At 36.7% G+C, this 22,702-nt stretch overlaps 1 protein-coding gene across 1 annotated transcript; it reads right to left on the bottom strand.

Moving 5' to 3' along the window:
- Nucleotides 1-234: 234 nt before the first annotated feature.
- On the bottom strand, nucleotides 235-12,694 carry Znf330 (zinc finger protein 330). Its single transcript, XM_047567516.1, has 10 exons — nucleotides 12,528-12,694; nucleotides 11,146-11,277; nucleotides 9,280-9,299; nucleotides 9,107-9,177; nucleotides 7,504-7,583; nucleotides 5,621-5,747; nucleotides 5,093-5,197; nucleotides 3,927-3,973; nucleotides 2,417-2,534; nucleotides 235-1,203 (listed from the first exon to the last, which is right to left on the bottom strand). The coding sequence occupies exons 2-10, from the start codon at nucleotides 11,263-11,265 to the stop codon at nucleotides 929-931; spliced, it is 963 nt and encodes a 320-aa protein (XP_047423472.1). The 5' UTR covers nucleotides 11,266-11,277; nucleotides 12,528-12,694; the 3' UTR covers nucleotides 235-928.
- Nucleotides 12,695-22,702: the final 10,008 nt, after the last annotated feature.

The following is a 22,702-nucleotide window of genomic DNA, read 5'->3' as shown; positions in this document are numbered from 1 at the left end:
CCAGTCAGACATTACTTTCCCTTCTACCACTGCATCATCCAAATTCATTGTAAAATTGAACTTGTGTCATGGATTGTCAGTTCTCCACCTACCTCCAGTGACACAGCTATCACATAATTAGTCTCTACTACAAATTTTCATTAGGTAAAAACTGAAGTAGTTTACAGAAAAATATTGGAATGTTTTCCAAAATAAATTGAAAAAAACTGAGAAGAAATAAAATATCAAAAGTTCTAAAGTGAAATATTAGATTTATTCCAAAAATGAAATTTCCTGGGTAAAGCATGTGTAATTCTACTTCTGGAATTATATTTCTGAAAAATGGCTAGGCAGTCACCTTTGTCAATACATTTAGGTATTAAAACAGGAATTGTTCACAATATATATTGTGAAGAGAGATAAATGGGCCAATTGCTGAAACATGCATGACTACTTACAATAACATAAGCCTTTAAAGAAAATTTAGAATATAACATGACTTTCATTCTGTGGAAAGACATAAAAGGAAAAAATAAGTCATCCATTTTACCCATTCCATTTTATAAAACCAGACACAGTGAATTTATAAGCAATGCTCCTTTAATAAAAACAGTAATTTAATTTCAAATAAATATATTACCATTTTATTCCTTTGTCCTATATATGTATGTGATTGGCAGAAACTATGAAATTACTGAAATCAGTAACAATCTAATCCATGATACTTCATTTGCCTGGATCAATAAATGTCTTACATTTGAAACTCATTTCTCTCATACTAAAAGCCTGATTATCAGTTCCTATAAAAACGCTGTGCCCTACTCCTTAGCCTTGTGGACTGGTAATGGAACAAGGTCAAGTGCCGGTGCTTCTGAACACCCACATGACTGCCCACGACTCGTGCCCCTGGCTCGTGTCATACACACCCACCAATGGGCAAGCAGCTCCCCTAGTTCTCTTGCTCCTCATAGTGAGCATAGCCACTGGCATAGGTCCTTCCTAAATTCAAATTAGAAAACAAATCAGATGATTCAGCATCTGAATCCTTTCCACCTTCGTCGTCTTCCTCGTCATCATCCTCTGCTTCATACTCATCATCATCCTCATCACGGTAGCCTGCATCGCTGTACTTGTCAGATGAAAGGTTCTTCCAATAGGCATCATAACCAGAAGCTCCATCCCCCTCTTCAACTCCAGTCTGCCGGCCAAATTTGAGTGAACGTGCTACAAAGGACAAATATGCATTGGCAGTTCAGTTCTGAAATTCTCTACATCTATACTTTTTTCAATAAAGTATAAAACTATATGACTTTACTGCTCATTACTGCCAAATAAGAAAGCAGTCCATATTTTCCTAATTTCATACAATACAAAATGAGTCTACAACACACAACAAATAACAGATTACTGTTATCATTTCATTAAATCTGGAAAAAGAAAACAAAATCAGACTAAAAGAATTCTCCTGATATGGTAAATTAAAAATTAATGTACCCTTCATTTAGTCAATCAAGTTCATCTCTGAATCATATTAATCACAGAAAACTTTGATTTTATGTCATTATCTTTTTCTTAAGAGCTATTTTATAATGCAGATACACTGGAAAACAACTTTTCATTGCTTCATTGCTTCTGTCTTAGTATCGAACAGTTTCTATCACAATCAGAAAAATCATCCCTCTCACCTGTGTACAACTACATCTTTGATTAAATAAAGTAGTGTCAGAGTCACTTTTAATTATGGTTCCATTCTGACATACTTAGTAAAGTCAAACGTCTTTAACAAAACATGAGCTCCTTTATTGTCAGCATGTTAGACTAGAATTGTAAGCAGTAGACTACTTTTTTACTTGTAATAGCCTTATTCCTTCATTAAAAATTTTCTATAAAAACCATAATGATTATTGTATGATGTATCATGCAGTACTGTACTCAAGTACTACACACCAAAGAATAACTTCAGAATGAGTCTGACTTTCAAGAAATGAAGGTTTAAGGATTTATAGCTATCAATTATTTAATAAGGAAGCCTTAGAAAAAGAGAAGTCATTCTTTTTTATCTTAAATTCCAGTATTTCTTGTTGATGATGGAGGAAATCACCAAAGTGAATGTTGGTATTTTTCTTACATTAAATTAAAAAATCATACCCATCTACTTTACAAAGCTATAAAATCCCATTTGCAAGACTAGAGGTGAGCTCAGTGGTAGAGCAATTGCCAAGTATGTGAGAGGCCCTGCGTTCTATCCCCAGGATCCAGACCCCCCATCCGCCCCATGCGCAAAAAAGCAAACAAACAAAAAGAAACAATAACTAGAGAAACTTACTTCCTTAAGAGAAGACAAGGGAGAAACAGCAATTTTAAAAAATAAGAGAAAAAACATAAATTTTGTCTAAGCAAGAAAGTAAACATTCCCTAAGTATCCTGAGAGGCTTACTTGACATGCTAAGATCCTTTGTTTCCTGAGTTTCATGTCCGCATTTAGGGCAAGGAGGCTGTTTTCCTTTTTCCTGCTTAAACACCTTACTCCTTGTATGTTCATCACAGAAACAAGCCTACGTAGGGAAAGCAAAAATAAGTAAATGCATATAAAACGATATCACTCAGTATTACGAGGGAATTTTATTTTTGCACTTAAAAATTTTTATTAGTTCTTTTTAGTTATACATAACATTAGGATTCATTGTATCATAATTATAAAAGCATGGAATGTAATTTGCTCTAATTCAGTCCCCAGTTCTCCGCTCTAGGGAATTTAGATACAGTTTGGTTAAGACAGAAAGATTTGAGAATTCTGTTAGGACTAGTCACACTCCTGATTTCACTTTCTAAAGGAAATGGTTTTGCCAGGACTTGTGAACCATGACCTAACACAAGGCAGAGACTAATAACAAGAGTATTGTATTCATAAGCAGTTCAATATTCCCACTGTCCCTGACGACACAATGGTGAACAATCTGTCCACCCTCACACTACAGTCTAACTGGGGACAGTGGAGAAGCAGTTACACAACACTAAGCACTGAAAGAGAAGTGCACAGAAGGGGCACTAAGCCAGACACAGGACTCAGAAAGGCTTGCCAGTGGGCACAAAGTCTTAGCTGAGTGTGTGCCTAGGTAAATGGGGGTGCAACAGGAGAAGCAAATGGAGAACAGTGTTCCAGACAAAGGAAACTGCACGGACATCACCTAAAAGCTTGACAGTATGAAAGCTTTCAATGAACTGAAAGCCTTGCTAAAACTGGAGCATAGTTGGGAGAGAAAGAGCAGGACTAAGAAATATCAGAAAAACCCTTTTTGCTGCTGTCGTTCTTACTGGTGATTGAACCCAGGGATGCTTTACCACTGAGTTACACACTGAAACGCTGGAGACAGTGCAATGAAACAATGCTACGATAACCTCACTTCAGTTAAACTCTTCTAAGCAGGTGCAGTTTAACATTACTTAAAATACACTCCCAACCCTGGGGTTACAATGTTCTTCATAAACATACAGTGTAAAACACTGAGCCAGGACCTGGGGGACTTGTGTACCAGGGGCAATGACACTACAAGCCAAATGGATCACTACTGGAAATTCATTTAGGCCCTCTCAACTTCAATTTCACAATCTCAAAAATAAAAGAAACTAATTTTTATGTCATGTATTTACCGTATAAATAATCCAAGGATTGGTGGAGGTATGCAAGAACTACAAACAAAACCTACACTGACTGGATGTGGTGGTGCACACCTGTAATCTCAGAGACTTAGGCAGCTGAGGCAGGAAGATTGAAAATTCAAGGCCAGTCTCAGCAACTTAGTGAGGCCCTAAACAGCTTAGAAAGACCATTTCAAAATAAGAAATAAAAGAGGCTGGGGATGTGGTTCAATAGTTAAGCACCCTGGGTTCAATCCCCTGTACCAAAAATGACAACAAAATCTAAATAGAAAAATCCATAAATATACCTTACAACGGAGACATGAATGCTGACCAAGACGATTGCATGAGACACCTGTTGAGAGACAGATTCATCTTAAAACCCTGTCCATTATTTAGTTTTCTTCTTTTGTTCTTTATTGAATTACTACTGCTCTCACCGTACCACTCGCAGTTGCCTGTCTTTTGGATTCAAAGGCTATAACTATGTAGAGTTCCCAAGCCCCAAATAAAATAAGTCAATGTTTACACTATACACTCTACAAAAGATGAGGTTAGCTTCAAACATGCTATACACTTTAAGATGCTTTTAATCTTTGAGTTTCTACATAGTGAGAATTTCATACATACATACACATATACATGTATACATGCACAAATATATATTGTGTGTGTACCTATATCAGATCAATGATTTATCAATCACAATTTACCGATAAATGAAGAAATTAGCATTTCATAGTAGAATAAGACCCAAATTAAAAGAAGTGACTATTGGGGAATTTTAGTCTTTTTCTTATGATGGTAAGTATAATTTAATGAGGGTTAAGTGCTAGGCAGCAGAGACTAATCATTTATTTGGGTTTTCATTTCAATTAATCTTTTAAGATAGAAATTATCTGTGAAGATGATAACATTGTTAATACTGATTCTTAACTAGAAAATGCACGAGAACTATATGTGAAGGTTCAATACAGATGCCCTGGCACCCACTACACGCTTAAAAAGAGACTCTACCAGGGATAACACCCGGGCACCTATATTTTTTAAAACCGCTGCAGATACTTCTGACACACTCTGCTTCTAACAACACTGCACTCAACAGCAGGAAGAAAGTAGGGGTGGTAACACTTGAGGTCATCCAGAAATGGCAGAGGGAGGTGGGCTGTGGTTGTTATAACCTGAAGGTGAAAATGACATTGGTATGCAAGACCAGGATTACTATAAATCCTACAATGCCTGGTCAAGTCCACGAAACGAAGAACCTACTCAATCAATATGCCACTGGCATCCCTGCTGAAAATTTCAGAACTGTTTTAGTTTTTCTTCTAGGAAAAAAGCAGATACATGAATTAAAGATGGTAATAAGCAGAACAAAAACCTGACTGCCTTTCCATCAAGTTTAACATTTACACCACTCAGACTCTCAGGTATAAAGAACATCATCTAACATTAAAAAAAAAGTTAAACTTACATTTAAATGTTTCCGCCTCTAAAACCTGGCAGCTGGCCTGATGCTCAAATTGATCATCTTCACACAGAAAGTTATGGCAAAAAGAACAACTAAATATCCTGCCTCCTATTGGATTAAAAAAAAGAAAACCATTGATATATGATAAACTAATTTTTAAAAATTTTATCCATAAAACTGCACAGAAAAGATGGCAAGTGATTTCAGAGGTACACTAAAATTGCACAGCAATCTTTGTTCTGGTAAAAACTAAAACAAAAACCAAGTACTTGAAATTGAACCATAAACATAAGCTCATATTACCTCCTGGCTACTTACATAATGCTCAAAGACACCATCTGCTCTCCTCAACTCCCCTCCCTGATTGCTTACATAAACAATACTATTACTATTGGTATATACCACTTTTCTAGTTAAATAGTAATCAGAATTTACAGTACCCTGAAAAAAAATCTTGAAAATAGCATTCCGAATGTCTAAAAGTCAACCTTTATTTACAACCACGCTCAGTGCCTGTACCTAAGCACTCACCATGGTCCCATACACCTCGTTCACATTCAACACACTCGGCATCAGTCAGAGGGCAGGCGCAGGCATGGGTACTGAGACACTTCCTACCATGGCAAACCCAAGCTTCACAGAAGTCACATATCGCACCCTACAACCAAGGAACAAGAAAACATAATCACTGTCCTTGACCAGCTGCAACGGTTATTTAACCAATGGCAACCATCACAACTGTAGACATTTAGCATTTTATTAACCCTCAAAGATAGTGGGAAGCTTCACTAAAGAAAATATTTTATTGTTCACACCAAGTCAAAATTAAGAGTTCTCTGAAAAATTACTTCACCAACAACTACTTGCAATGCACAAAACTCAGCTATAAGTCAAAAGAAAAAGAAGCAAGGAGGAAACTATATACTTACCCTCATATTATTAATTAGGTAAAATGAGTTCTAATTCAAACGAGGTTGAGTCCACAATTCAAGCTTTCTTGTCTATACCAAATTCCTATAACTAAATTGAATTTTTAAATACTACCAGTTCTAAGAAAAAATATTTTATCTGTATGTCATAAAATAATCCTGTAGCTTTTCTAAAATAACTGAGAAAACATTAAACCTCAGACATTTTCTTCTATTTTTTTTAAAGATAACTTACGAATTAAGACATTATAACATTTCTCTGTGGGGGAAAAATTGAAGTAAAATACATGATACTAAACTACAGGGTAAGACTCTCCAATTATATTGGAAAATAACCAATAAGAGTGTATGTTTCAATGATATGCTGACACCTACAGAATATTGAAAGCTAGAAAGAATCGTAAAATCTTAACAGAGTAGGGTCAGATGATCTTTCCTTTATTAACGAGAAATGTGAGGCCCAAGACTAAATCCAAATACCAGATCTGGGTTACAGATGATCTAAGATATAAATTCAGGTCTCCTAAACCTCAACATAATATTCTGCTATTCAAGGATCTATAACAAAAACAAAAACAAACAAAAAAAAAACCAGTAACTAGTAAACAGTAAACATGAAGAATGCTTGTTGACTTATAAAACTGGATTATCAATATAGTTATTTGTAAAACCTTAAAAGATATGTCTTGAATCAGTCAGGGTTGTAGCAAGAAAGAGAAGGCACTTCCAAATTAGATAACCTATGATTTTTAAAACAGATGACTTACAAATAACAGGGAAAGGTTTTGGAAAAGAAAACACCAAGGGATGATGCAGTTACCACCTCTACACCTAAATGGACAAATGAAGGGGAGGAAATGGTTACCAGAACCTGGAGAGAAAGCTCAAGGACCAGACTGCCAGGCAACAAGGAAAATGGTTTGCTTCATAGTAGAAAATTATATATTTTTGGAAAATTACGATAAAATACTATAAATTTCCATAAAATTTTTCTCTGGACACAAAAATATTATTACTTTCATCACAGTTTAGAATTTAAAACTAAAGCATAAAATAAAAAACCAGAATATACTAACATATTAAAAAGGAAAACATGTTTTAATGAAAACAAAACATACCACAAAATCCATTATTAATTAAAACAGTAAATTTCTTTACAAAATCATATATGCAATGAAGATATTTCATGTTAAACATATGCACTTTTTTGAAATGTAATGTTTAAAAAAAAATTATTGTAAATTCTTTTAGAACTCAGTTGTTATTTAACCAAAGGCTTGAACACTGGCTAAGAAAGTCTTTCAGTATAGTAAATAATATTTGTGAAGCCTGAGTAAGACCCCTTAGAAAGATACCACTGAGAAATAACTGATGGAAAAAACAAGAGACAAAGCACTGCTATTTAGGAAAAAAATAACTCTCAGTCAGAATGACTTTTTCTTATTCTTAGAAACCTCCCAGTGTCAAAAGTAACAAGCAGCTTACCACCATGGCAAGGCCAGTACTGTATACGCCAGCATGCTTTATGACACAGTCTGAAGACTTCATCATGCATTTTGTTTTTCCTAGTAGGAAAAAAACTTGCACTATTAGGACTACATAGTACATGCAATTACTCACTAATTCTTTTGATTCAGACTAATTCCCATGCAAATAATTTTAAAGCAAATGAAATGCTCATATAACTAAAAAGGTAAAATGGACACAACTGCGATCTCGTTGCCTGAGTTAAATCTTTTGAGATTAGAAAGGCATTAACAAATCTATAAAAAAGTACTGCATGATAAATTGATTCATATAATAAATCATGCTTTTATGAAAAACTAAAATTGCAGGTTATGCTTGATAATTTAATGATCATTTTAACATTTTAAAATCTTATGAATTCTCAGATAAATGAAAACATTTTAAAAAGTCAAATATTAAAATTAATTTTGCATTTCATAATTCACAATTTTGTTATCTTGATTTCCTGAGAAACAAAGTTAGACAATGGGACACGGGTAGAAAGAGAAACTAGAAATGAGGCAGGTACCAGTTGCCCAACTTTTCCATGTCTAACAATAAGAATCAGTAAGTAGAAAATGCACCTAAATATAGCTGTTACCCAATTCAAGCCCAGAGACACTGAAAATATGGGGAGACTTTACCTCTTAACCTTCTACAAAATATTATTTTCTTCTTCCACATTAATTTGTCCTTTATGAAGTAAAGATAAAAAACCAGGCAGAAGAGTGTTCCATCTAGGCCAGTTTTCTGTTTTTCACTAATTGCAGAACTGAAGGGATGTCTTCTGTGATAGCCAGAACTGCACTTGAAATTTTCAGTCGTAGCCAAAGCACTACCAACTTTCTGCAGTGTTATCAAATTTAAACACACTTGGGGGCACATCTCGAATTGTCCCAGCATCTCATTAATGAAAGGATATTCTTCAAATAAAGTTGGAGGGGTAAATTTAAAGTTAACAAAGTTAATCAGGTTTCTTTATTGTGAATCTTCAGAACTTTTAACATAAATATCCAATTTTATTCTAATAATTATTTCATGGTAAAAGTTTCCACCTATAATTGGAAACAGTATGTGACTTAAGAACTCTATTTCGGACATTTGGGAAAAGTGAGGAAACTGAAGAATCACATATAAATATCAAACAGAAAAAGAACTGATCAAATTAAGAACCAGGTACATGGAATAAAATTATTCCCAATAGTTTAAGAGACCAGAGAGATTTCAGGAGGAATGAGAATTCAGAAAAGTGAAAAAAATGGGCATTGATGAGAGACTATGGTTGGTATAATTAAAAATTTAGGATCATCAGATATTATATTAAGCTAAAATCTGATCTTTTAATTTTTAAAACAACTTGTTGGTAACCTATTGTCTAGATTTTACCTTCACTGTTTTCTGACATTATCAAAGAAGAAAAACTAAGACTTGAAGTTTTTGGTAACCACCTAATAACCACTTTGTTATTAATGGTAAGGTATTTACATTTTTGTAAACAATAATGATGAACCCATGGGTTCAAGTTGATTAACTGTCAAACAAACATCTGATAAAAGATAGGCATTCTCAGTTATATACTTACCACACTGTGCACATATCGGTAACTTCTGTACAGAATTACAAAAATAGCAAAAGGCTCTATTCTTCTGCCGCCTTGTCATGTAAAATAAAAAATATATATATATAAATTTCAGGTAAAAGATCAGAGCAACTATTTTAATACATGTAGATAGAAAATAAATAAATAAAATTTACCTCTGACACTTGTCACAATCCTATAAAATGTAAAAACATAACATTAATTTTTCTGCTGGCTGAAAAGTGCACATTTACTTACATTATAAAGAATCTCATTTTCCATGTTAAATCTTCAGTGGCACTACCCCAAATCCTCCAATTCCACCCAAGGTATACAAGCATCTATGCACACTCAAACAACACAGATGTGCAACAAAGGTATATTCTGGGCTACCACACTAGAAGAGGAAGTGGCATTATCACTAAAGAGGCTAAATACTATGGTGGTTTGTATTCCGATTGTTTTTTAAGAGATCAAATACTACAGAATGGACACAAGAAATAGAGAATGCAAAATAATAAAGATCACAGAATACCTACGTTTTAACTTGGCTTTAAATGCTCACCCTAACCACTTTTCAGGCCTGTTCTCTTAACAGTCAAGTTACTATCAACCAGCCTTTCCCCAAATATGTCTTATATTCTCCCTTCTCCAGGGTTTTATTTATTCAAATACTATTCATTAAATCTCTACTTGTTGGAAGTTCTGGTGATAATCCCACCTTATCTGTGAAATGTACCCCATCCATACACAATTTTAAGTCCTAAAAACTACACTGCTACCTTTACTAAACCATTATCCAGATCTCTTTCTCTCATTTTGTGTATTTATATATGTTAGTCACTTACTGTTTTGCTCTGGAAAGGACTTGGACACTCAGAAAGGAATCCCACTGTCACACCTGTGCTATGTGATCCTGCTCCTAACTCCTATCCCCACCCCATAAGTGTTAGTCCTGGGAAGGACACTGGCTCAGGACCAACTTATAATTTCCTACAATTTCTATTTCCTATAATAAGGAGTTCTTTCCCTCTGAGTTCAACAAAACGTGGTATGACATATGAAACCTACCAATAACTGTGAAGTCAAAAAAATAAAGAACGTGTGAGAAAATGGAATAAGCAAAAAGAAGGAAATGCAAAAGTTGGAATTACAAGTTGCCCTAGGTTTCAGTTGTCCCTGAGTCCCAGCTATATCCTTCCCCTTCATAGCTACATTAATTATTCCATTATCTATTCAATAAACTATTTTTCAAAGGTTATTTAAGTCATATTTGTTATTTATAAGTAAGCAAGTCCTGAGTAGCACACAACTGAACTATAAGTTAGTGGTAACAGGAAACATGTCATTCACCTATGTATCCCTGCAGACTATAAAACAGTACTGGGCACAAAATAAACATTTGCTAAATTAAGTCATATGAAGCCCTTCATGTATGTTTGATGGAACAACAGAAGGGGGAAAAGAATAACAGGAACAGGAAAAGTAGAGAAGTGTGGAAGTGAGGAGAAATGGAAAAACTAATAGAAACCTGATCAAAGAAAGAAAAAAGGTAATGATGACATAATCTTTTGTTTTTTCACAACTTTCACCATTCAAAGCAGCCAGAATTACCAAGATGCAGCACAACTAATAAAGCTGTAGAACAGGAACACAAAAGAGATGTTGAAAAGTTGTTGACAGAAAAAAGAAATCAAATGCATTAAAAATAGCTAAGTGAAAAAGCTGAAAATTCAACTAAGACAAACTGAGTTATGGCCTGTAAGGCTAGAGAAATTGGAAATGTCACATGGCTCTGGTTATCCATTCTTACTCAAAGTCTACTTATCACCCACAATATCTGAGGCAATACGCTAAGTTTTATAAGTAATATAAAATAAAATTTAAAAAAAATCACTATTACTCAGTGTTTGTGAAAACAAGGAAACATGCCTCTATCATAAGTTTCAGACTCAGTAATAAAATAAACGGGGGAACACTTAAATTTTTTTTAGGTGTATTTCAGATAAAATATTATATAGTTTAGGGGAAAAAAGTGTTACCATTGAAGCATTACATGGGTGTTTAGCTAAATCTACAGTGCCTCTTGATGCTCTTAGTTGTTTTTCACGTTCTCGGCGGTTTTCAGCCTTCTTCCTTGCACCAGTCTTTTTTTTAGGCATCTTCTTCTCTTTCTATACAAGAGAACAGAAAAGATTTAATTGCCTGGTTGCATTTACTGTTTTAACAAACTGAGAAACAGTAAAAACAAAGTGTTTTTATTTCTGTTAAATTTTAAACTAAACTTAAATTTTGATGACCATGAAATATTAAGCACACATTATTCCCCAAAATAGTGTCTTTAAAATAAGGCCCTTAGTTGCATTACAAAACAATTCTAAAATATGCAAACATCAAAAGAATTTATCATAAAACTCAAATAGCTTTATTGCCCACTAAGAAAAAAAACGTTGCTCTGATATTAAGTAACCCTCATTAAAAAAAATATTAAATAGGATATAGAACAAGAAATCATTTAAAAGCACATTTTAACCCAATTTAAATCACTTTTTGAGCTACTGACAGATGATCTAAGGATGCCAAGACATGAAGCATAATAATCTATTATTTCCTGATAGCTAAATAAACATCAAATCAAATGCCACCCTTAACTATAAATTCAAACTGTTCTCTCTGAAAAGATATTAAACGTATGTACCACAATTGCTTTGACAGTTGTTCTAGTTTGATCTTCTCTCTAAAAGCAGTGGACATAATTTTAACAGGGTTTAAATGTTTTAACACTACACATATTTACCAACTATATCAAAGTAACGACTTCAAAACTGGCTTTCCTCACTCGGTAGGAAAGAACTAGTTTTCAGAATGGAACATCCAATTAAACCCAAGTAGTCAGCAAGATGGTATTGACTCCCAACTATGGGCAGACCAGCCAAAGAGGTACTTGGTGGTTACTTAAATAATGTTCAGGCCATTAGGGCACTTTTCCAATATAAAATTTAAAAAAGAAATCTAGACGGTGCACTGTCCTGCCCAGAGGAGCTCAAAAAGTAATCACGCGGTGATCATGAGGATGAATATTCTGCGTGCCCGGACAGACAGGTCTTCTGAACTCAACGACAACCCTGAGCCTCGGGTTTTTTCCCTCCAACATGTTTTGGCCACTCTACAGTCAATGCCTCGTCACAGCCTTACACGGGTCCACGCCCTCTCCACTAAAGCACTAACTTCCGCACTTCGCCGTGACACCCAGGGAGGTCACTGGCGCGGAGTCCCCGCGGCTCGGCGAGCAAGGCCTGGAGCAGGAGCACCGGGCGGGTGGAGGCGGCGTCCAGAGACGACCGAGGCGCCACGAGGCTCGGGAACCGCCGACCGCCACCCGCGCGGGACACCCAACCTCGCGCGCCCGGCCGGCTTCGCTCACCCTCGCGGGGAGGCCGGTGCTCTCCGAGGGCCGAGGGACGGGGAACGGCGGGAGGCTGGCTCGCGGCAGCAGCAAATCCAACTCGTGGACCAGGACTCGGGGGAAAAGGGCACGGAGACCCTGGAAGGCGGAGACAGCCGGCTTAGGACACTAGGGGGAAGACCGGATGTCCTCTTACGTCACAGCGTCCTTACGGCTCGCGTCGACGCGAAAGGGCCCGCCCACTTCTGTTTGCTCCGCCTTGGCACCGCCCACTCCGGTGAGGGGCGGCGCTCCCATTCTCAAACCGGGTTCTGTAAGAAGCCAGGGCATTCAAGGGAGAAGAGGGACTTTAGGCAAAGCAGAAAGCAGGGAGCAGGACAGAAGACCTCCTTAATTTAATTTTTTTCAGAAAAAAGAAAAATCTAGAAGGAAGGGACAAACAGGAAGAGAAAAATGAACTTACAGAAAAAGTCTAAGAGAAAAACGATTTTGCTCAAACAGCAAATCCTTGCTTAATTCTTTTGGAAACCTTTCTTTTATTGAAATCTTCCACCCCCCACCATGTCCCCCATCTATAGGTAGCTGCACAACCTTTGCCTTCAGTTGCTTGAAGAAGTTCTGACTGACCCTCCTTGGTCTCTTATTTCCATTGTCCTTCTGAATTCCATTCCTTTGAGAACAAATTCTCTCCCACTCTCTGCTTCTGGTGTGTGTTCTGCCCGTCCTTAACCCATTAAGTCCCATCGTCCTATAGAGAATCCAACACTTGGGACTTACCACTCTCCCAGCAAAGACTGCTTACTTTAAACTTCACAGCCAGAAAGATGGCTGTTTTCACACACTTTCCCTTATCTCTTAGAATAGGACTTGGTCAGCGTCATCACGCCTGCATTACCACACTCAATTACTGCTTTCTGCCTGGCAGTGCCACCTCTGATTCTTCAGTATTTTGTACTTGCCTCTTATTGATAGAAAACTGTGGAACCTGACTGTCAACTTCTGCTATCACTCTTGGTCACACTCATAGCTTTGATGGAAGACCTATCCTCTTGGATCTGTAATTTCTTCATCTCCAGTAGCCATTACCTACTCTACTTTGCACCAGTCCACTTTCATGATTACAACTTGGGCCTTGTCATCAAATGGAACTGTCTCAGAATTCAAAGGCTTAACTATACGACTTCCCATCTTGCCAACTCCCTTACTCATTTTTTCCTTCTAACAGAGACTTCAAATCTCTTGGTCCCTCTTATTTTCTCTCTGCTGATCAACTTATCAGATTTCTTCCAATCTTCTCTTCATTTACTCCCACTTTATTTAACAGAGTTCACCACTTCATTCAGTTTATCTTGCTTTCTTTCTGATCAAACCAAGGGTAACATTCTCAGTTCTGGTAATTCAACAGCTTTCCTTGTCTTTTCTATATTGAATTTCTGAGTGTTAATGGGGGAAAAAAATCACACAATCATGATTCTAAATTCATTGTCACCAGACTCAACAAGTCTCTCAGAACTGACTTCCAATCCTTCTATATAATCAGCTCTAGCATTTCCATTAGCCACAATGGCTTTATCAAATTATTTTCCTTTCCTCAACCTTCCACATCTTCTTTTGTCAATTCCAGCAGTAATTACCATTCCTTGTTTTACAGAGAGACTAGATTGATAGGACTAACAATTAGCATGTAACAACTTTTTGCTACTGGTATTCTAAGCACTTTATAAGTATAACATTAACTCCTAATTTTACTTATAAGGAAATTCAGGCAGAGATACTATGCAACTTGCCCCAAGATTAAACTACTAGTTTGACTTGTTTCATCACCTAGCACAGAAGTTTCCAAACTTTTCTGTCTCAGGAACCCGTAAAAACTCATAAAAGCTTTTTAGGACTCTTATGTATTTATATTTACCATATAAGAAATTTAAATTGATAAAATTTAAAAATATTTCCTAATTTGGTAAAAATAATACTGATAAGTGTATTACATGTTAATATAAATAAAAGTTACATGAAAAAATAACTATTTTCCCAAAAAAATACATAGAACAGTGAAACTATTTTAAAGTTTTCCAAATCTCCAATGTAATGCTTAAGATAGATGGATTTCTATGTTTGTCGCTATATAACAATATTTGATCCTCCCCCTTTCCCAAGGTATAGGTAACCAGAGAAATTGCAAAGGACCACTTGAGGAAAAACTGGGGAAATTATTACCCTGCACACCTTTGTGGTATTTCAGTGCCTTCTCTTGGAAACTGGATTTTTCTCTTTCGATATATTCTAGATTCAAAAACTGACTCAGACCTAAAAACTGGACAAGGAATTGGGACTTCTTCATGGGATATTGCCCTTATCTTGCTGATAATACCCTCCCTTGATTTCTTTTCTTGGGACTGTTAGAGCATTATTCTTATTTACTGCCAATCTTATCTTGTTCCTGGGAGCACCATATTTTATTATCCATCTCCTTAATCTTCCAAGGATCAGAGCTCCTTTGTTGCCACACAGTTCTTACCACTCAGGACAATATTTTTGGTAGGCTATGTTGTAACCAACTCTAACTACTCGAACCATAGACCTAGTGGCCCTGAGGAGAACTTGGGCAGACTCTGAAAGAGGCATAGTTCATATTATAAGGGGAGGCTTCTGCATGATTTTCTAGCAGGGGGACAGGGGACACGAGCTATTAATCAGAAATGTTGGACCATGTTCAGGCTCAAAGAGTTCAGAGATTTTCAGGTGTTACAACCCAGCCAACTGCACTGAAGTCTTTGTCTCTCTTATCCAGCACCCTGAGCTTGGCATAGCCCATGTAGCTGTATTTCATGGTTAATCTCCCTTGGAGCTCTGCCACACTTATGATTATGCATTAGTCCCATCCTCATTTTTTTTCTGCTTTCCCACTGCAAGGTAAAGGCCTCTTTACGTGCTACCCAACAGGCCTTCTCCAGTTTACTCTTAGATTTTAATAACAAATCAACCACTGTCAGTTTTTCCCTACTTCCAAAGAATCAATTTTACTTAACAATAGTCAATGCCACTATCCCTGAGGTTACTATTTCCCTCATATTTCTCAAATGCCTGATACATTATACTCACTAGGATGTTACTTGCATTAGAACACCCTCCCAGTTCTTTACTCACAAAAGTGTCAACTATAGCAGTGCTGCCTTGTTCTGGGGTCTATTAGTCTGAACACCTGTCACAGTGAGCAGGTCCTCAGTGACAGTCAGGTGCTATGATTCCAGTCATAAAGTTCATCTGAGTTCCTGCTTTCTCAGACCAGTCCTGGCCCTGGTTGACTTAGGTTGACTTTCTCAGGAAGCAGTCTTAGAGATAGGTCTAGGGAGTGTGTTAGGGAAGGCATTTGGGAATAACACCAGTGGAAGGGATGGTAGCAGGAATAGAGGCAAGAGTTCACCTGCGATGCATCTCAGCAAAGGACTCAACTTTCCAGCTGAGATGTCCCTTTATAATTGTCTTAATTTACGAAGATGAAGGAGGTCTTTGAATGACAGTCATTGGATGAGGACCACCAAAGGAAAAGGAAGGATGAGACCCCAGGTCTAGACTGCTCCCAGAGCAGGCTGACAGCTGAGTGGTGACAGTTTGCTCTACTCCCAGCACCTCAGGAAGTAAGTCCTTCATCACTGAAGAGGCCTGGGTACAAACTGCAAAGAGTGATGGCAAAATAAATATTCAGACAAAACAAAGAATCCTAATTATTCATAATAATCCCTGAAAGAATTCCAAAAGAAGATGAAAATGTGATTGGAAGGAGGAAACACAAAAAGCAGAAGTGTGTAATTAGTTCATGTAATGTATAGGATGAATCTGAAAATATTATACATATAAAACAATAAAACTAATCAGTTTGGGAATGGAAACTACACATTACTTAGATACTCCTTAAATCTAAAGGATTTAAATACTCCATAATCTAATTCAAATGAAATTGGTGATAGGTTTTTAAAATGGAATTTGATTAATGGATCCTAAAATTCAAAAGGACAACTTAAGAGCCATGAAAAGTTCAGACTGTTTTTAACACAAGTAGAAGAAGGATATTTTATTTTAAATATCCAATAATTAAGACAATTTTGTATAGTGCCACATGTCAACAAATACACAAATGCAAGTAAGTCAAAATTCTAGCTAGCACCGTGGCACATGCTTGTAATCTCAGCTACTTGGGAGGCTGAAGCAGGAGGATGGCAAGTTTGAAGCCAGCTTGGGCAACTTAGTGAGACTCTGTCATCAAACAAAAGATGTTTCAAAAAGGACTGCAGATGTAGGGTAGTGGCAGAGTGCTCATGGGTTCAATCAGTTCTCAATACTGAAACCAAAAATCCCAAATACAAACTCATGTATATTTGGGTACTTGGTAAGTGGTGTAGGTTGCAGTGAGAAGAGATGTATTATTAAATAGCAGAAGCAGATACTGCTGGCTATTCATAAGGAGGAGAAAAATAGAAACTTGCTTCATGGCATAGATAAAAATAAATTCCAGATGAATGAAAGACCTAAATATACAAAAGAAAATTGGAAACTAGTATAAGAAAATAAAGAATGTTTATGATATGGAGGAAGGAATAATTTCTTAAATAAAATACAAAAAATAAAGAAAACAATAAATTTAACATAAAAATTAAAACTTTGGCATGACTATAGATATCACAGATGCAAAAAGGCAGATAAAATATGAGAGGGACAGGTTTTGACACAGGTAACCGAAAAAGATTCATATACAAAATAAAATATATTGTTCAGTGAGAAAACCATAAACAATGCAAAAGAATTATAGGCAAAAGATTGAAACATTTTTAAATTTTTTTTTATTTTTACAGACTGCATTTTGATTCATTATATACAAGGAAATCTAATAACACTTAAAATATCCAAATAAATACCATAATGAGATACCATTTTACACCCATCAGATTACCCAAGATTTAAAGACCTACCAATTCCTATTTGGAAAAGGCAGAGAAACAAATTTTAAGTAATTATGGTGAGAGTATAAGTTCTAGGGTGTCATTTGGTGGTGTAGAATAGGAGTTAAATATTTGCATAACCAAAGATTCAGCAATTCCATTTCTAGGTCACTACCATATGACTTTTGTGCAGAATTATATAAAGATATAAAACCACTACTTAATACTAAAAATTTTAACCAACCTATCTTTTATTAAGGAAAGAAGTAAATATATGCTAACTATATAGCAATTAGAATTCATGAACTTAATCTAAAATATCCACATAGGTAATCTCAAAACTTTAAGTTTAGTGAAAAAAAAATCCAATTGAAATACTGCAGGTTTAAAATGGTAAAGCAAAAATCTAATTGCAAGCACCACTAATGACACACAACATATCAAAACATACCTAGAAATATTAACTTCAGATTTTGATTCTTTGACAAGAGAATGACACAGGGCATTGGGTATACTTTTAGTTGTCAGAGGAATATAATTTTTAAAAAATGTAATACCTCAACATCCAACAGAAAAGCTAAAATTAAAAAGACTAATAATACCTAGTGTTGGTGAAGATGTAGAGCAACTTGTTTGGGGAAAAATCTCATTCAGTTTTAGGGAGTGTAAATAGGGATTATCTCTTTGAAATTTCTTTATTTATTTTACCATGTATTAAATTGTGTGTGTGTGTGTGTGTGTGTGTGTGTGTGTATCCCATAAATTCATGCCTGAACTTACTAAAAAATGTGTAAAAGAATGTTCATAGTGGCACTATTTCTAGCCCCCAAATACAAGACAACCCTGTTGAATCATGACATAGTCATATAACAAAGTGTGATAAACCAACAGGAATGGACAGTGACAACCTCATGTAACAATATTAATAAATCTCACCAAAATAATGTTTATTGCCTCAGAACAAGAAAAAATAAAAGGAAAATAATGCAACCATATTCTGTTTCAACACTTGTCAAAACGGAGTTGGAGGTCAGGAAGTGACTCCCCTTGGTAGCAGGCGGTGATGGGAATGAGCTCCTGAAGTCCTGTATGTGCTCTGTCTCCGATGGCTGTTTCCCACCTATGACCATTCACCAACCTGCAAACTCGTAATTCATGTGATTTACATGTATATCTTGTTACATGTGTTTTAAAGGAATATGAATCAAAAACAGAGGTGGTAAATCTGAGTGAAATGTTTAAAAGAAGACATCTATAGCAGTCCTTCCCAAACATTTACTTGCTGTGACAAAAAAAGGGACATTTAAGGGCACCCAGGGATACACTGGCTAACTCTGTTTGTCGGGAGAGGTAATTTGGGTGGCATTTTTTTTCCCCTTCTCATTTTCTTTCTCTGGTAAGAAAGTAAAAAGTCCCTGTTCATTTGTCTTCCTGGAAAGTATCCATTGCATTTACATGACAGGCACACCTCAAACTTACTGCGTTTAGAAGAAAGGGACGTTTTCTTTTCTGTGCCTGACTCAGGACTCAGGGCTAGGCACACTTGTGACCCTTTGCTGCACACGAATGTCCTGGATCAGGTCAATGAAGAGCTCCTGAATACAGGGCTCCTTTACCCATTTAAAAGCTTTTTAATTTAGCCTCCTTCAAGGAATTAGAGTTTTTAATTAGGCAAATAAAGAATGCTTTCCTAATGTGAATTTCTAATGTGATGTGTGCACACAAGGAAACACTATTTAGCTTTTAAAAATAAGGAAATTTTGTCAACGTAACCACATGGTTGAGCCATGAGAACATTATGTTAAGTGAAATAAGCCAGCTAAAGAAGGACAGCTACTGTTCACATCTATGTGACTGTCTCCTTCATTTTTCTTTACTTTTTTCTTTCTTATTTATTTTTCCGTGGTACTGGAAGATTTAGCCATTATTATTGCCTTCTTTTTTTATATAGATCAGTGGTAGATCTTGTTAAGCACTGAGCTGTACCCTAATAAACCCTGAATCCTCTATCCGTAGATATCAACAATAGTCAAACACATAGGGGCAGAAAGTAAAACGGTAGTTGCCGAGGGCTTGGACAAAGGGAAATTGTTAATTGGGCAATAGAAAGTCTCAGTAATGCAAGGTGAGTAAATTCTAGAGCTCTGTTGTGCTACACTGAGTCTGGGGATAGTAATACTGCACTGTTCACTTACAGAGAGGATCTTATGTTAAGTGTTCTTACCACAATAAAATATATTTAAATTAATTCATTTTATAGCTCATAAAATTACTTCCTTCCCAAATCCAGTTACCTGTGTTGTCCATCTTTTGTGCATACCACTACCTTTAAGGGACAGATGGGAAGTGATTGTGGCTCACACAGTGACCACACTTTTAAAGCATTACCATTTTCAGCTGGGTTGGTAAATGATCCTTTTACAAGTGGTTTGTGTGTTATGGAAAAGTTTTACACTGTTCACAACCTTCTAGCAACTTCTGCCTCCCTTTTACTGATTATCACACCTTATTACCCACTGACTCCATGCATCATAAATAAAACGTTTAAGTTTCACCAACCAGCTTTGGGGAGAGGGGCAGAGTTTCTATGTATCATCCTATATATAGCTCTTAGTGTTTAGTAAGATGTTCACATTCATTCTTATATTTGATACCCATAAAAATCTGTTGTAAAATAGATATTATCTCCTGTTTCCTAATAGAAAGTTAAAGGTTGTTGTATCTGTAGTGACAAATGATATGCGTTCAAAATTGAATTCATCACCTTTCCCTGCAAACAGGTGCAGCTTGGTGTCTTAATGAGTACAGGGCACTGATTCATCTGTGTAAGCCAGAAATCTGGACATCAACTCAGACACTCCCATCTCCCTAACCCATCAACCTAATCACTAAGGCTTTGTCGTATGGCCTCCAAATTTTCTGTCAAGCACATTCTCTCAGTAAAGTCCAGATTTCTACTTCTGGCAAGATGTCTGGAGAAACTCTGTAAGAACAGAGTGCACAAAATTCTGGATGCAACAAAGCAAAATAAACAAAAATTCCCTCCAGTGTTTGACTCAACTTGCAGGGAATTAATACAAGTTCAAGGAGACCAGGAGAATTGAGAAACTGGGAATCCAGAGTGTGAGAAAGTTCTGCATCTGGCATTTGGCTGGGACCCTCTGAGAATCCCCAGTGACCTAGAACTTGGACATAAATGAGTAACTTGGACACTGATGTTTTAGTCAGGCTTTATATCACTGTGATCAAAAGATCTGAAAAGAACAATTAGAGAAAGAAAGTTTATTTAGGGCTCACAATTTCTGAGGTCTTAGTTCATAGATGGCAAACTCCACTGCTCCAAGACTGAGATGCGACAGAACATCAACGCAGAAGGGCATGGCAGAGAAAAACAGATCAGTACATGACATCAAGCAAGCACAGAGTTCTCTGCTCACCAGAGACAACATATGAGCCCCAAAGATAGACCTGCACTAACCCACCTCCTCCAGCCATAGCCCGCCTGCCTTAGTTACCACCCTGTTAATATCCACAAATGGATTAATGCAGGCATGGGTTAAGGCTCTCATAATCCAATCATTTCACCTCTAAACACAATGAACTTTTGGGGGACAGGGACACCTCATATCTAAACTATAACAACTAGAGATGGAGGCCCTGTGACCAAGACAAGTAGGAAGTTGGATCAGAGAGCCTTTCACAAAGCCAGGACCCACAAAGCACAATAATAACCTCAGTGCCACATGTGCTTCTTATACCACAAAGAGGAAGATCATAGGGGCAATTCCCTTTATCATCTTTGTCTCAGTGGAGTAGAAAACAAATTCTAAGAAGTACGCAGGAATTCCTACAAGTCCACCTTTAAGCATTGTACATTTTGTTTGATTTTAAGGTTTTTACAGTAAAATAAGGATAATAAATATGAAGAAGCTGAAGAGACTCAAGATCATTCAAAAAGTTTGAGGCCCCTGTTATGCAGTTACTAAAGCCCCACTTCCCAGTCCTACTTGGTATTAAGTGTGATAATGTATGCAGGACACTTAGCACAGTGGACCTTAAGTGCTAAGCTCCCTCTGCCTTTGCTACCAGGCTCTGGAGAGTCCAGCCTCCTGCTCGTGACTTAACCTGGACTCACATCTCAGTCCTGCATCCCTGACCCTTGGGGCTGTAGTCTTCCAGTGGTGTCCAGTGGGTCCTCTAAATTATCTGGTGAGGTATTGTCTTTGTGTAATACATGTGACTCTGGGACAACGAAGTGAAGCATTTAAATCAGACAGAGAGGGACTGAGGTTGTGGCTCAAGGGTAGAGCACTTGTCTAGCATGTGTGAGGCACTGGGTTTGATTCTCAGCACCACATATAAATAGATGAATAAAATTAAGGTCCATCAACATCTAAGAAATTATTTAAAAAATATAAATCAGATAGAGAGCTGAGAGTTACACTGTGTGGACCCAATTCACAGTGGGGAAAGCATCTGCTTTTTCCTAGTTTCCTTTCCTATTCATTTCTTCCCTTCAATTTAGGAATGCTCACTATTACAGCCTGTCAGGAACAGTGACTGAATTATGGTCCTTGAGCTGTGCAGCAACAGACTCAATGCCTCTTCAGGGAATTTTCAGTGTGAAGGCGTCTAATGATTGCCCAGTTGCTGTGGTAACCTCTTTTTCAAAAGGAGGTTCTGTGCCAGCCACACAACTATCAGTTTTTTGACCTTGAAGTTCAGATACCAGCTGCTCCGTGGGTAGAAAATTAGGGGTGCAAGCTGATAATAATAATTGGGCTGCTCCAACCTATGACCTTGGTTCTGCTTATCTGAAGAAACTGCCTCACAATAATCCTTTTGATATTAAAACTTATGTAATAAACATGCCAAGCTGGTTCTGGGTCACTATCTCCTTACCAGGATTTAGTGATCCACCAAACCCCAGCTTTTTCTCTACTTGTGTGTCTGTTTGTCTTTTCTTCATCCCCTCAGCATCCCTATGTGGTACCTGAGTTAACAACAATGCAGGTTGTGGCAGCAGCTCTGCCTGAGTAAGGAACTTCATTGAGATGGAACGACTTTTGTAAAATGAATTAAAATATTGACAATAAAGATTATACAGAAAAGTCAAAGTTCCCTATCTTCCAAACCTGAAAAGTCATTTACTATTAATTTTAAGCATAGAATGTGACTTTTATCCAATACAACCATCTGAATGAAAATAGCTACCAGAAGTCTAACAAAAATTAAGGTTAGGTTCAAATAAACAAA

This window comes from Sciurus carolinensis, chromosome 10, assembly GCF_902686445.1.
Source record: "Sciurus carolinensis chromosome 10, mSciCar1.2, whole genome shotgun sequence".
NCBI classification, from domain to species: domain Eukaryota; kingdom Metazoa; phylum Chordata; class Mammalia; order Rodentia; family Sciuridae; genus Sciurus; species Sciurus carolinensis.
The sequence above is the reverse complement of the archived record's forward strand: the minus strand, read 5'-3'. Positions and strand labels throughout refer to the sequence as shown.